Source organism: Falco biarmicus, chromosome 5 (genome assembly GCF_023638135.1).
Source record: "Falco biarmicus isolate bFalBia1 chromosome 5, bFalBia1.pri, whole genome shotgun sequence".
Taxonomy (NCBI): domain Eukaryota; kingdom Metazoa; phylum Chordata; class Aves; order Falconiformes; family Falconidae; genus Falco; species Falco biarmicus.
In genome coordinates this window covers 62,773,538-62,789,312 of record NC_079292.1, presented here as the reverse complement: position 1 = coordinate 62,789,312, position 15,775 = coordinate 62,773,538, and the positions used below count along the sequence as shown (strand labels likewise).

The window sequence follows — 15,775 nt, the reverse complement described above, 5'->3', positions numbered from 1 at the left end:
AAATGACTGTGACAATGCAATCCACCCATATGTAATACCCTCTGTGAAGTATGTTTGCTGTCACTGTGTTCATCTATCTTATAATCTATCTGACTTGTCTTGTAGCTATCACTGTACTTGATCCAAACAAATCTGCATGGAACTAAACCCCAGTGTACAGCAAAACTCTCCAAACCAGTCAGGCCCACTGCCAGCCTTTCTCTAAGAACAGACCCGCTGGCTAACACATGCCTGGCTAAAGGGCTGCTGTTGTCATTAGAGAAAAGCTGAATGAAAGCAGTTTGCTATTTGTAAGAGAAAATCATGACTTGCACACAAACCCTATTTAGCTCCTTTAAAGGAGTACTATTTGAATATGATTTTTGTAAAAAGCTGTTGTATGTATCTGTTAACGCTTTCAGTTGCTGATAGGTAGTTGAACTGTGAGTTCATAAAGTCCTTCCTGAACTGTACAATAAAGAAGGGTAAGGTTTTGTTTTAAAAATACTACCGCTACAGCTTCCTAGCTGCACATTAATTCAAAAAGACCTCCCGTGTTCAAGGAATTTTAAAAGTGGTGTTACTGTCTGCTAAATTTGGAGGGAATAAAATAGCATCTACCACAGTCTGGCCTAAGAAGGATATACTGATACACTGGAGGGGTAACTCTGACAGTTACTGCCAAAGGACTGGCACTGTAACTGACCGCTATCAATTCCAAATGAATCCTACTACTCCCATTCAAGGCCGGGCAAGACGCAGCATCTACACATGAATGCAGCCTGAACCCAGCCCCTGGGCAAACAGAAGACGGTAAAGACCATTTCAGTTTGTCTGAATACTGTAAACAAATCACCTGAGGAAAAGACATAGGCAGGTTTTTTTTTAGAATGACAACCTTTGGTATCCCAGATGTCTCAAAAATGTATCATGCAGTAGTAGGTGTAAGTAATTTTAAGGATATGGCTGTAGATAGAAAAGTAATAGAGAACTTGGTCAGAAAACCAGACACATGAGGCAATACTAACAAATAACCTAGTATTGAGGATAGGATGCACAAACTGTTAACTGTAGTTCATAGCATCAGCTGATTATCCTTAGGGGGCTGAGACTTAGCAGCACAGTTACAAATTAGCGTAGTTACTTGTTACCCACCGGCAGCCCATATTGCCTCATACATCATTCTCGCAATGTAACTTCTGTGTTTGCTCCTTCCCTGAGTCCAAGCAGACGCAGAACAAAAAGCACTCCATACCGATTGCTTGTTCAGCTTCAGCTGCAGCCCAGCAGCTGAGGTTTCTGTAAGTTAGCCATCGCTACTCTGGCTCCCAGAACTGGAACGCCACCACCACATGACTTGATTCTGAACTGAAAATGCTAGTAAGCTGGGGAGAGAAGAATCTGTATGGACTGTTTTTGAAGTACATTGTTATGAAAACATCACATTTGAGTGTGTGGGGGTGTGCATGGTTTTTGTTGTATCTGCTGTTATATTAAATATAAGCATTAAATATGTTAGGAACTACCTAATTTGTATAAGTGGCTATTCAGTTGTAATGGTCTTCTGTAAAAACAAATGGCATGCAAGCTAAGCTGATTGTTTAATTTATACTGATTCACTGTAATGAGATACATGAAAGATAATCTTTATCCTTAAAACCTTAAACCTCCCTGCATCAATAGTCATTTGGAATTGCAAAAAGTAATACTCCCATCTCAAAGGCTTGTAATAACTTGTACTAAATAAATGAGCTAGATTACTTCTAGCGGTAGTTCTACAGGAACTATATATCCCCAAATGGATAATATCTAATTATGCTTACTTGAGCAGATGTCATATAAAGCTGTGATACTCGGCTCATCATTCAACTAAAGAAACCTGCTTTTTGGACAAGTTACACCAGTTCATAAATCTCTTTACTAGTACAAAGATATTACAATGTCTAGCCTAACAAAAGTTAACAAATTTACTTTACCATAATATACATCATTAAACAATCTTACATGAGCTATGTCATACTCTGTGAACTTTTATAACTACTGATATGTCAGCAGACTAAATGTTGAAACTGTGAAAATCTTGAAGTCTGCAGCTTGCGAAAAATGCTTCCATTTGCACAACCTACTTAAAGTCTTGAAGTTGTTACATAAAGTCTGGGTAATGCATTTTTCATTAATTCTTCCCATTGTTACAATTTGTCACTACAAGAAGTGAAACAATTTAAACAGTCCAGTGCTACTGAAAGTGAGTATTAAGTAGTTAAAGGTTAATCAGACAGACAGTAAATGTGGTTTTTTTTCACCCTGGCAAGATATACATTAATTTACTAATATACTTTCCTACAACATTATCAGACACAAGATTAGAACAATCATGAAAGCGTTTAATATCAACTTTAAGACATTTAAATCTTAACATACTTCTCTATGGCTAATGCCTATACTTGTATCGTGTTACTTAGGTACAAGTTGTTTCTCCATTGAGCCATCAGAATAACATGGACTGAAGAGACTTGCGAACAGTTGCCATCTCCTGCTGTTGCTGTTACAAGAAAAGGAGATAATACTGAACAAATGCCATATCAATATGATTCCTTTGTGCTCATTAAATGAATGTAAAATGACTTTTTTATAGAATGTTCTATTTTTGCATTTAACTGACTACACAAATCTGTTACTTACAGTATCCATCATAATCTTCTTCTGCAACATAGCCATTTCCTTGCGAAGTTCACATTGTGCATCAGCTAGAAGATTTTCATTGCTCTTCTCCAGCTCTTCCATGCTCTGAAATTAAGGATAATCTTAATTCAAAACTGCTCAGTGTCAAAGGGTTCATTTAAAACAAGTAAACAAACCATTATTCAGACTAAAATTTAATTTTTACAGGAGCGATGGTCACTGATAATTGATTAGTTTTGTCACAAACTTTTGACAGAGAGATTATACAGGACTTTGAACTCCAGTCTATATTCCTGTTTAAACACTCTGCACCCTGTGAAACAATACAGCCTCTGTGAAGGAAATGGCCCCCTCCACTCAGCATCTGTGAGGTCTCAGCTAGTTATCCTGCATTTCAATAAAGAATTATACCAGAAAAGATTAAACAGATATCTGTCAGGAACAATAGGGGTTCAATATTATGACAACCTTGGAAACCTGAAGTAAGGACTATAAAACCCATTAAATTTCTTTCCTTTTGCACACCTCCCCAGGTAAGCCAAGTAAAGGTTGCTGGTCATCTTCCCTTCTGTACATACCATTATACCTAACTTGTATGCATGTCTGTAGTTGTGTTTTTCTTGACTTGTATTTAGTTAAGCTCATTTGAGGCTTGATTTCTACCTTTTGATCTTCCTTGAGGAGAAAAATCAAAGTAATACTTGAACATTCTGTTCAGTTTTTCATCTTTGATGAAGACATTTTTCACATTCTGGAACTGTTACTATTTATTAATGCTTCTGTAATAGCCTCAGTAAATTTCAACTATCTTAAACTAAGAGTTGCTCTATTTCAGATTTATTTTTCTAAGCAACCAGACTTGAAAAAACCCCAAACTTATCACCTGAAATTTCAAAAAGGGACCAGTTAGGAAATGACTTGAATAGAAATCAAAGTTTGTCAGAAAATGACAACTTGAATGCGCCCCGTGTACCAGTATATACTGGGGGCTACACAGCTAGAAGGCAGCTTGGCAGAAAAGGACCTGGGGGTCCTGGTGGACACCAAGCTGAACATGAGCCAACAGTGTGCCCTTGCAGCAAAGGAGGCTAACGGTCTCCAAGGCTGCAGTAGGAGGAGTGTTCCAGCAGCTCAGGGGAGGTCATTTTTCCATTCTGCTCAGCACTAGTGAGACCACACCTTGAGAGCTGTGTCTAGTTTGCATCCTCAGTACAAGAGAGACATGGACATCCAGGATAGAGCCCATAAGAGGGCCGTAAAAATGATTAAGTGACAGAAGCATTTCTCCTATGAGAAAAGGCCTAGAGCTGGGACTGTTCAGCCTGGAGAAAAGAAGGCTGAGGGGATCTTACCTATATGTGTAAGTACCTGAAGCAGGGGTGCAAAGTAAGATCGAGCCAGGCTGTTGAGGTGCCCAGCGACAGGACCAGAGGCAGTGGACACAAAGTGAAAACACAGGAGGTTCTGTCTGAGTATCAGGAAATACATTGTTACTGTGACGATGACTGAGCACTGGAACAGGCTACCCAGAGAGGCTGTGGAATCTCCATCCTTGGAGGTATTCAAAGGCCATCTGGACAGAAGGCCTAGGCAACTGACTAGGTAGCCCTGCTGTACCACCTGCTGGCTGGACCAGATGACCTCCAGAGGTCCCTTCCAACCTCAGCCCTTCAGTGGTTCTATGATAGTGTGCCTCTACATTAATGACAAAACCTATCATTGAGGGTACCCCCATTTTTCTCACAGTTCAGATTTCTAATACCTTCCTCAGAAAAACAGTGGGGGAAGGAAATTCTGGGATAAAGTGTTTTGTTCTTCATGTAAAATGACATGGAAAATTTTTTACCAAAAAGTCAAATTTTTGAATAGTACTCATTTTTTTGTTTGCTATCTAGTATATTAGCTACTTCATCAAAAAAGAAAAAAAATCAAACCACACCACAGTTGACGAGTGTGAATTGTGTTTCAAATACATTATCTCTGTAAGCACTGTCCAAAAGCAATAGTGTTTGTAGGGACACCCAGCAAACACAAAAATTATGCATAAAACAACAGGAAAGTTAAAAGGGCTTGATGACATAACCATCCAGCTGGGCCTGTTTTCTCCATAAAACATTATTTCCATCAGGTTCTTCCTATTAACAATTTTAGTGAATGCTTACCTGGAATACCAGTTTACAGAGAGGAATCCCCTCCTAATGAATGTTGCTTAGGAAGAGATGAAGGGAGTTCTAATTCAATAATTTTGAGGGAATTACAACTGATTTTCTTTAAGGACCACTTTCCTTACACGCAGCAGCAATAGCTAGAAAGGCTAATGACAGAAAAAATTGCTATCTAATTCTCATTATGGGGGATGCATATGCCAGCAGTAATAAAAGCAGTAAATTGAATCCTGAGATGTATTTTTAATAGATTGTCAAGCTTCACTTTTTAAAATACATTCAAAAATCTAAAGGAATAATTAAGATAAAATCTTGATCATTTAACTGACCTATATAACCTTTCAACTGGTACAAAAACTCTGCTCTGTTTAGCAAGTATGTTCTGAGGATTATGGTTAAATATTTGAAGCAGGCAAGCCAAGCAGATCCCTGTGAGAACACATTTAACTAGATCCTTCATTAAACGGATGCAATGTGTATGCATGTATAGAGAGAACAAGCCATGTTCTTAACAAATAAGGGAAAGATAGTAACATGAATATTCATGCAAGGCTGTTATTTTCCTTAAATGACCCTTAGATCTCTGTATTTCATAAAGGCTGAATTAATACAGCTTTCTGAAGTCATATGATAAGGATCAGCTGCCTTCTAAGGAGAAAACTTACTGTACCTTTAACAACTGGTCATAGAGTTGCTTAATGGTTTTTAGTCTCTGACTTTGAACTATTCTTGCCTGTTGAAAAACTTTTTGTTGCTGACGAAACATATTCTGAAGCAGAAGCAAAATAAAAAATAATCACATTAGTTAACAAAAAGTACTTGGACAGCAACACTAATGTCATTTATAAGAATCAGAAATTCTGCCTTCTCTGGAAATCTGGGTCACATAACATAGGTCTCTGCCTGGAGAGTTTTTCTTGTTAATTAAAGAAAGACTGAAGACTGGATTAAGCCCTAAGTCACCTGAGGTTCCTTCCAACCTGAGTTATCCCTGTGAGGATTGCTACCTGGCACCATTTTTGAGGGTATCCCAGGGAAATGTGCTGCCCAGGGAAAAGGAAAACTTGCAAATGTGATGGGAGTACAAATACAGTTACATTCCATTGTATAGCTCCTATCCCCTTTCAATGATAAATTCTCACACATTTATTATACACAAGCATATTTTTAGGCAACACATGCTAAAAGACAACTGATTTCCTTTACTCCTTTGTTCCCTGAACCCAAAGAATATTGACGTACAGAAACTGCACCCATCTGTCTTCTCCATAAATGGTCTTGGCTTTTCTCAAGCCATACACTTCCTACAGCATGACTAATTGCCATTTATAAACTTGCAATAAATTTTATGAATGCACGAAAACTTAATTCAAGTTTGAGTCACCAAACCTGAATTAATTTTTTTAACCAAGGCAAACAATCATATGTTTGTTTAAACTACATAAAGTGTTTTTACATTTCTTGACTGTCTAAACAACAATATTCCCTCCTGGTGAAAATACTGTGAAACTCAAGCCATGCTGGAAACCCACCGCTAGTTTTTCTTCCTGCTCCTCTGCTTTCTGCACATCTACATCCCATTGCTGAAATAAAGTCAGGAACTGCTGGGAGAACTCGTTATTGAGCTTCTGCCTACAAACAGACACTAGCCATAAATATGACAAATGCTATGAAGAATTACAAAGAAAGCTGAGGTGCAACGCACACATGGAGTAGAATAAAAGGAGCGGGCATAAAGAAACAGGCTATTTTGACATCTGGCTATAACTGAATACTTCATGTTTTGAAAAACTGAACACACATACACAGACACACACTTTCTGAGTGAATGTGGATTATGTAACTATAAGGACAGAACACTCATATACAAAATTCAGTTTAAAAAAAAAATTACAGCAACTTTTCTTCCTAACAGTGTCAGGTTTTCTGAGATTTACTGTGTTTATCCAACCAAGCTACAGATCTTGGCTTTAACACAAGAGGTTTATAATGAAGTTTATTAGCTCATTCATTAGTCCATTATGCTCTAGTTTCTTTATGTAAACTTAAATTTTGTCAATGACAGTTTCTATATATAACATTTTAAAAGTTATACAAATATATATTTTCTATATATTATGTAAATATATATAATAAATACATATATAAAAAGACAATTATAAGTATTGCTGACTTTCAGGTTTTGGCTGTCTCATTTTTAAAGTTTGCTCTACCTGTAATATCAGATGTAGTAATTAAATATGCCTTCAGAGGTGAAAGGAATGTTAGTAGGGTGAAAATTATTTACAATTATTTACAATGTGAAAGTGAAAATTGTTTTCTTTCTTAACCAGGATGGTATGTTACTAACTAAACATTTTTCAGTTTTCAAGTAGAAACAAAAATTCCAACTGAAGTGGAAAAAATAAAAACATTGGTTTAAAAGACAAAAACAACACCAAAAGATCATATTCCACAAAGATACAAATAAAACCAGCCCTTTAGGATACCTTGCTCTCAAAATTCCAAATCTTAAGTTTCTCCATTCAAAAGAGAAAGAACTATGCTAAAGTGTTACTGTCAATCTAACCAAGTGGACACAACTAGAGACAGCAGAAACAGAGGACGTGGGCAGTTATTTAACTAGTAGATACACTACTTGCTACTTAACTGCAAGAAGATGGACTACCTAGCTATGCTGTGACACAAAAATGAAGTTGCTTTCATAGGTTTGAAAAACAAGGATAAATGCTACCTTTGCTCCTGCTGCGTTTTCCAAACCTGTTCAATCTTCTGGTTACTGGTTTTGAGTGAGGCTTTCGTATACATTTCCAATCTTTTCCTCTTAGCTAAGAGAGCCTTGTTAATGTCAGCTAAAAATCAAATAATATTGAGAAATTAAGCATACCAAGATACATCGTGCCTTTTATTGAAAATGCTGATGAGTTATACTTTGGAGAAGGAAACAAGCAGTGTTCTAATGGAGGGAAGCTAATGTGACCTGGGCTCCTGGCTGCTGTTTAGAGTGTCCCTCAACCTGCTGTTGGCACTGGTGTGTGGGTGCAGCTTCCCTAAGCCCCCCAAACACCCTACCCGACAGCTGGCCTCTGCAGTTCCAGCCGCTCATCCCAGCCCCACCAACTTCTCTAGCATCTGCTTCGAGTGCCATCTCTCTCGGGCCAGACCAAACAGGACCTACTGCGATGTGACCCAGCTTTAGCTTCTTTTATTCAAGGCAGGATGGTAGTAGGTAGGTAGTGAACTGAAACTGGCCAGCAGTTTGAACTCAGGGTAGCTGCAAGTACTTCCATTACATACATATAAATCAGTTCCTTACACACTGTCATCAGGTGTTGCCCTACTGACTATTGTGGTCCAAGATGCACTTCTAACTTATCCATACAATAAGCACACATACATGCTCGAAACACTGGAACCACTATCCAATTCACACTGCATTATCTTCAAACGTATTTGGACATATCACAGCCTGTGAAGTCTCCAGAGCTAGAGATACCTTGCAGAAACCTGAGTACAGACATCTTGCTCATTTCTCTAGTGTCTAATAATGTTTTAGTCACATCATGAAAATCCTCATCAGATTAGCTGCATGACTGCAGTGTCAGTGCAGACCTTCCAGACCTTCAAGGAATTTAGTTATGCTGACACTTTATAATTGATTTTTTTTCTAGAAAAAACACATTTTTCAAAGTAATAGTCAAATTACTTAGACTTCAAAAATAAATAAAAAGTAGTATGTGATTACTGTCACTGTGAACATACATGTGTTCTGTGTCATGAATGAATGACAAACTTTTTCATACTTTGGAGAAACAGTACTTTTAAAAAGTTATTATAAGTTAGTATGTTTGTTTCACTTTACATTTGGAGATTTAACAAGTCACAGATTAAGGTTAATACAGCAATTTCTTTTCCTTCTCACTGTAGATTTCAGGAAGCATTTCCCTCTAATTTGCAGAGGCATCTGCTCCTGCTAATGCCAAACCTATTTTTGAGCAGACAGCATCCCATCTCTGATCCATTCACTTTCCTTCCTTCCATCCTACTTTTGAGTCTTCAATAACAAGCAATTCTAGCTTTTTAACATTGAAATCCTCCTCCTATCTAGATTGTTAGATTGGTAATAGCATTCTAATATGTACCTTAACAGCAAAAAGTTTTAATTCATGGATTAAGGAAACCCTTTAACTCCTCTTCCACCTTAAGATTTACATGCAAGTAATGACTATGTACAGCATTTCCTTACACACACAATGAAAGCATTAATCAGCTATTGAGCATGTCATACTGGTATTAAGATGGTTTCCCTTCCTTCCACAGCTTTTTGATACTTTTGTTACTATGATATGTATTACACATTCTTTACAAGTAAAATGTTTTTTTCTCTAACCTGTCAACTATCTAGAATTCAGCCGGAAATTTAGCTGTAAGTCAAGTCATCTGAGGATCTGATTATAACTGAACTAAATCCAGCTAGGTGACATGCATAAATCTCTTATCGTGAGACAACAGGCATTACTGATCCTCATTATTTAGCTTAACTAGAAACTTGTACTCCTCCTCCTGACTGCTGAAATTCTCTTTTCTCCTGATGCCCTGTGCTCTAGACTTCTCAAGGTGTGGAGTAGACTACTCTCTAGCTCATTCTGTATCGCAACTCACAACTACAATCTACTTTCAAAATTCCTTGTCTAAAATTAAATCTGTTTGTTCTATTTAGCTGCTTATACTAAGATTTACATGCCCCTAATTTGTCACTCAAATCTTGCGATCCCCAGTCTCTTCTATGTCATTGTAACAAAAAACTGACTAAGAACAGCTAACTCATATTGTCCCTTTTCTCTCCAATATAATCACTACCTCTTAACCTTCATCTTAAAATTGGACTTAATAACCAAAAGCACGCATGCATCTTCCCCTTTTTTCTTTGTGTTAGTATAGGTAATGACATCTCACTTTATATGCAGTTATTCCCTTCTTTCCCTACTTGGATATAATTTTTTTTCTGACAACTGGCTTTTTTCAAAAATGTTGAAGAATGCTACAAAGACTGGTCATTTTAGGTAAATCTTCGAAGTTATTTTATGGTAAGGAATTGCTGCCAAATCTGCAACTTAAACAGGTGGTTTTTTTAATTTATTAGAATGTAAATGTACTTACCTCCAAATCTTTCCAGCATATTCTGTACTTCACCCCTACAAAAAGTGTTTAAAAACTTTATTTGCCCATTTTCTGACTTTAGAATAAGACATGTTGTATATGCTTAAAACTCATTTTATTCACATGCTTATTGATTGTAAGCAGTGACAGAGCTGCTACTGTTCTACAAGATAAAAAGTGACACTGCTTTTCTGCTCCTGTGAGAGGTCTCTTTTTTACACTAATTTGCTTTTTAAAAGAAATTTTACTAGACTCTATTAACACACACCCCCAGTTAAAAGGCATTATTAGGCATTTAAAAAGTCTTGAGTGAGGGAGGACAGTAAATAAAATTGATCATTCCCTATACAAGAAGAAAACACAAAAGGTATTAGGAACATCAAATGAAAACAAGTCCAATAAGTTAGCATGACGGGTTCAGTAAGAAAAATCCAGGACAAATAAAGAGCAGGGTGGTTTTTAAAACAACTTTGTGATGAAAACATCACTGTGTAAGGCAGTGTTACAATAGTGGACATATCCAAAAGGGGACACGGTGAGTAAAGAAAATGTTTATCTTGTTTTATATCTTCTCTACAGGATATCACTTTTTCTTTTTTTTTTTTTTTTTTGGGGGGGGGGCGGGGCAGGAGAGAGGAAAAACCCTTATCTTGGACTCAACAGCTATAATCTTGCTAAAAACTATTTCAACATACACTTTTTAATTACATTTTCACTGTCCGTAAATACTGAATTTCTAAGATTTATCTGTAAAAATATTTTTTTTTTCATGCAGTAATTGGATCGTTTAAAGTACTATTAATATCTTCAAGCAACTAACATCAGTGGGAAAAAAATGAAATTATCAACATTTTTCAATAAAACAAATCATCTTTTGAAAGAAGAATGTTAAGAACTCATACATGTCAATTTTTATGCATGTTCACAAGTATTTACAAAGAAACTATAGAATTACTTAAAGTGTTATATTTTCTTATTTAACATACAATTACTGCACCATCTGTCACCTGATTTTTGAATCAAATACTAAGAAAACGCAAACCTAAGCACAACAAGCATATTGAATAACCGAAATCGGTGTCTATTTAAGGCTTGCTTATTTTGCTGGGGGGCATGAGGGACAGGAAATCCTAACCTTACCCAACGTCATCTGGAACCACACGAGTAGTCACCAAAGGTCTTTTCTTTACATGCTTGTCCATTACCGGTGTTTCACCTTAATACAAATTTCAAAAAGATTTACAGAAACATCCTATATTTTGTAGGGGTAATTTGAATTATTAGAAGTATAATTACTTTTCTGTAATGCCACTTCTCTGAACATGTCTCATGGGTCTCAGTTCCCTTCCATTAACACATGTAGCTCCTAAAACTTTGAATCTGGATTTGACAGATGGCGGTGAATTATTCTGCAAGGCTAGATTTCAGCTGGCACTGCTTTGAGTTCCTCTAGACTGTTCTCAACCAGTTTTAGTTTCTCTGCCCACTACTATGCCGTTATTCCCAACTTGCAATATACCAATCATCAGAAAGTTAAAAATAATCTAAAACTTGAAAAAGCCCAATTTGTAAGAATTTCATTTACTGTAAAGTACTGAAATTAGGTACTCTGACACTTAACAAAGCACAGTCACAAATAGATGTTTATATTCTTTCCAAAAAAAATATCCTTGGCACTCTGATTTTCACTAACAGGGGGAAGGGGGAGAATTTAGTCTAAACAAATGAAGAAGGTGAGAAATTAAGAGAAACAAACCCAGAGATAAGTGCTGAAAGACAAAAATCCACAAATGGAGTTACATCACACTTTACAAAAAACCTATCACGTGATGAATGATAACTGCATTTTTAAGCAGAAGTCCACTTTTTGATGACACTCCCTCAAAATCAAACAAGAATTCCCTGGTTGACTTTTCTGTTTTCCTCAGCTTTCTCTGCTTCTTCCTTTCTTTTCTTCAGTTCAGATCCTTCCTGAATTACTCATAATCCTGCTGGCATTAAGATTCCAACTACCCTACCTGACTCAGCACTCCATACAAGCAAGCAGAGCTTTTCTTTCGTTCTGTCCTGATCTCACAATGTTATATGCAACCAGGTGATAGAAGGATATGGAATTAAAATAAGGTATCAAAATCATGTAACAAAATCCTACTCTACTGAAGACTTCACCTATAATTTTAAGACATATAAGTGCACTACACAGAGCTATTCTATTGTGTTCTCTTACCAATCAAAATTACAGAACAGGAAGTTAGCTGTCACAAACATTTTGAACCATACTTACTCAGACACTTGCTGACACAGAAGTGCCTTCACTTCTACTTGTAGTCAGAAATATTATAAACTTCATGTTTAAAATAAATAAATTAAAAAAATAATGACATAAGCACCTTCTCTAATATCTTCTTCCGATCCACTCAGCTCTTTTCTGTCCTCCTGAAAGTCATAGGCAGGTATGGCTTGACCCTCTTGGGCTGCTTTACTAGCTTTTCCTCCATGCTTTCTTCCCGATGGTGCCATAATGAGATTTTGTTCCTACTGAAATGGTATGTTATATTTGTTACATAACTTTCCCCACAATACTTTGAAGATAAATACACTTTCATGCTTACATGGACCTGTTACGGACAGCCCTGTAACAGTCTCCACCTGTAAGGATATTCAAGCAGTCAAACTGACTTAGTTTTGAGATAATCCACAGGATTACCCGTAAGGGGTGCTTTTAAGAACAGGGTAAAAAAAAATAATACCAGAGCTAGCAGGAACATACTTGATTCTGCTGAAAAACAAGGAAGTAAATTATGCACTTTCTTAAGGTGCCTGCTGGCTCATCTTCCGTGTTTATTATGTGTTTTGCCATATCCAGCACTGCATACTCAAAAAGATATGCCAATATTCTATTTTACAAAATACAGAAATGATAAACCATAAAGGACAATCTGATTCTACAAGCCATCCCACACAAGAAAGACAAACATGCAGACACACATGCCATTTTTAAAAATCCTGAACAACTTTCAGTTTCTGAATTATCTTTATTTATATGTTACGCCTCTGCATTCTGTAATGTAACTAAGGCAGCTTCTGTATTTGTAAGCATTTTGCCAATACACTGCCCTATGAAAAAAATATTAATTACTTTAGTAATAACTTTTATATATTGGTTTTTTGTAAATATTCAAGGAGTAAAATATCTGTTTAGAAGGAAAAGAGCACAGTTGTAATCATTAAATGCACGAGTGACAAAATAAAATCAGTTTTTCCTTAGCACTTTATCAACAATAGAAATAATATATAAATACAAAAGGAAATAGCAAGATACTGAATCCTTGCTGAAGTATTTCTTCTCTCATTATCTTTGATAGCAAGAGGTATGAAGCATTTCAAGTTGTGTCACATAACATATACTTCAAAAAACCTTTCAAAAAATAACAGGATTACTTGGAAGATGGACAGAATGCAGAAAAAGAAATGGGTTGCAAGTAGCCTGTTTTCCAAACTGAGCAAGACCTGACTCGGCAGTGAATAAACTTCTCATTCTAGATGCAGTTCAACATGGCTAGAAATATCAATAGGTTTTCCACAAACCAGGGCAAAGACAGATCTAAAAATTAGGTTCACACACTCAAATTGCGAACTCCAGTAAAGATCTTTTTCATTTCTTGGTCTGTGAAGTCTCCCGAGCATTAACACCTGTCTCACACACCTGAGTTTCCCATTTATTTTTTGAACTAGTTGTCCATAGCTATAAAAATATATATATATTTAATACATGTTACATGGATATATACATGATCACACTAAGCTACTAAATAAGGAACACTGCTTCTTAATATCCAGCTTTTTCTGAGGTTGATGCATCTCTATATAATGAGGGGGTTTAGACCTCTTGAAAAACAAAACCACTATCTCTTTAAATTACTAACTGGAAAATCAGAAGTTCTTACATTAAAATTGCTTTTAAATGAAATCAAAATCTTCAAGACTCATTCTGCTTTTCAATTACTGTGTCTGTTGAAAACATGATGTAAGGCAAGTACTAGTACAGCATCTGGCTGTGCATCTCTTGACTGTGCTGCCAAAGCACTGCAACTTTAAACTGCAAGCACATTTTATCTCAGATGCAGGCACTTTTCTTTGTACTGAAACTCAGTACACAAAGCACAACTTCCCAGTCCCTCCATACACTTCAAAACAATCTTGCAACCTCGCAACCCCATACAGCCTTCATCCGTACCGTGTAGCTACCTGCTTTAGCCGATTCAAGTATCTCCAGTCCACAGTTGTGTATTTAAGGATGATTTTTGAGAGAAACTCACCTCCTTTTTTCACCCTGCCCCAAAAGATATGAAATAAACTGGTATTTGTGTTAAGTTCCTATGTGGGGCTTTTCACCAGGGGACCCACCTGTTTCTACCTCTGAGAGCATGGGAGACTTGGGCCCACCCCACTCCCAGAACACGTTTCAGGGGGGAAGCCACTGGGGTGCCAAAAGCTAAAGGGGCATCACAGTGTCCTAACCCTGTTCCTTTACTCTCAGCCCCCACATCTTTCACCCCCCTGCCGCGCGATGGCCTCGTTCCCCACTCTCGCCGCCTCACACGGAGGGCCCCCAGCAGCGGCAGGGAGGCAGGCCGCCTCACGCCCTCCCGACCCCCTCACCGCCACACACGACTGCTCCGGCGGCAGGCGCGGAGGACTGGGCGCGCTCTCGCCTCCACCCCACCCACCCCCGAGGAAAAAGGCGGGAAACCCGGCGCGGCGCACGCCAAGTAACGCGCCCCACGGCACCCTCAGGAGGCGCTTGACTCGATTGAATGTCACCGACCTTTAACCTCCTTTTATTCTTTTTTATAGAAATGGCTTTAACTGTTCATTCAGACAACAAGAAGTTTGCAAAATATGTTGTTCTTGTGTAGGTAGGGCAGGATGCAATGCCAAGGAAGGATTTTTCCGTAAGTCAACACAAACAGGCAGTCTTTCTCCAGTCAGGTTAACTTTTACAAACTACATGGTTTAGGATTTTTCTGCTGTTCCCACAGGATTTTCCGATCTTTACTTACGAACACCAAATACAAAAACCTAAATTAAAAAAAAAAAAAAACAACAACCTACTGCTATTTCCATTTACACTGTTCTCATTAACCTCAACCATTTGAGACATTTTATTTAGTATTTCCTTCACTACATTCAAGTTTTCACTGGGTCGGGCTGGGGTGGAGTTAGCTTTCCTCACAGCAGCCCATGCTGTGCATCCCCAGCGCTGCTGGCAATGGCTGAATGGGCGCAGCACTGCTCAGAGCAGGGCTGGCACAGCATCGAGCCCTTCCTCACCCCCCCCAGCCAGCAGTGCGGGGACACTGCTGGGGCAGCTGACCTGAACTGACTGAGGAGGTGCTCCATACCATACGTCAGGCTCTGCAATAAAAGCTGTGAGTTTGGTCTTCACAGACTGGCTGGGGATTTAGCCTCCTTTGGGGAGATACAGTGTCTCAGTATCCCCCTTTGCATCACTTTGGTTTGTGTTTCTTCCTAGCCTATCACTTATTAAACTGTTACAACTTATTAAAAGTTTTTCTCACTTTTACCTTTCCATTTCTCTCCTTCATCCTACCAGCAGGAAGGAGCACCTGCATGGGTGGGTGCTTAGTTGCAACTACAATACTGTTCACATCTTACCCTGCTTCGCTTGCTTGCCTCTTTTCCAGGTACCATGCACACAGATTTTATTACTGATTTTCAATGAATGTTTCTCAGTAAGTTTATGCTACATCTCTTGGGCTCTTACT

General features: G+C 37.8%; 2 protein-coding genes across 2 annotated transcripts in view; one reads left to right on the top strand and one right to left on the bottom strand.

Moving 5' to 3' along the window:
* The window catches only part of CHPT1 (choline phosphotransferase 1), a 22,784-nt gene extending 20,181 nt beyond the window's left edge, over positions 1 to 2,603 (top strand). Inside the window, exon 9 of the mRNA XM_056339880.1 lies at positions 2,442 to 2,603. Coding sequence (XP_056195855.1) covers positions 2,442 to 2,486 — 45 coding nt within the window. The 3' untranslated portion in view covers positions 2,487 to 2,603. The remainder of the gene's footprint in view (positions 1 to 2,441) is intronic.
* SYCP3 (synaptonemal complex protein 3) lies at positions 2,343 to 15,775 on the bottom strand. The gene is made up of 9 exons (XM_056339893.1): positions 14,235 to 15,775; positions 12,377 to 12,524; positions 11,127 to 11,202; positions 9,987 to 10,021; positions 7,561 to 7,678; positions 6,359 to 6,458; positions 5,497 to 5,595; positions 2,662 to 2,766; positions 2,343 to 2,521 (listed from the first exon to the last, which is right to left on the bottom strand). Exons 2-9 carry the CDS (start codon positions 12,504 to 12,506, stop codon positions 2,468 to 2,470), a joined length of 717 nt encoding a protein of 238 aa, XP_056195868.1. The 5' UTR covers positions 12,507 to 12,524; positions 14,235 to 15,775; the 3' UTR covers positions 2,343 to 2,467.

Excerpts from the sequence above, each read along its gene's own strand:
- SYCP3 (XM_056339893.1), bottom strand. The coding sequence starts at position 12,506 with ATGGCACCATCGGGAAGAAAGCATGGAGGAAAAGCTAGTAAAGCAGCC. Across the intron at positions 10,022-11,126 it reads GTGGTTCCAGATGACGTTGG|GGGTGAAGTACAGAATATGC; the intron begins GTAAGGTTAGGA and ends CACTTTTTGTAG. Across the intron at positions 2,767-5,496 it reads TCTATGACCAGTTGTTAAAG|AGCATGGAAGAGCTGGAGAA; the intron begins GTACAGTAAGTT and ends CCTTAATTTCAG.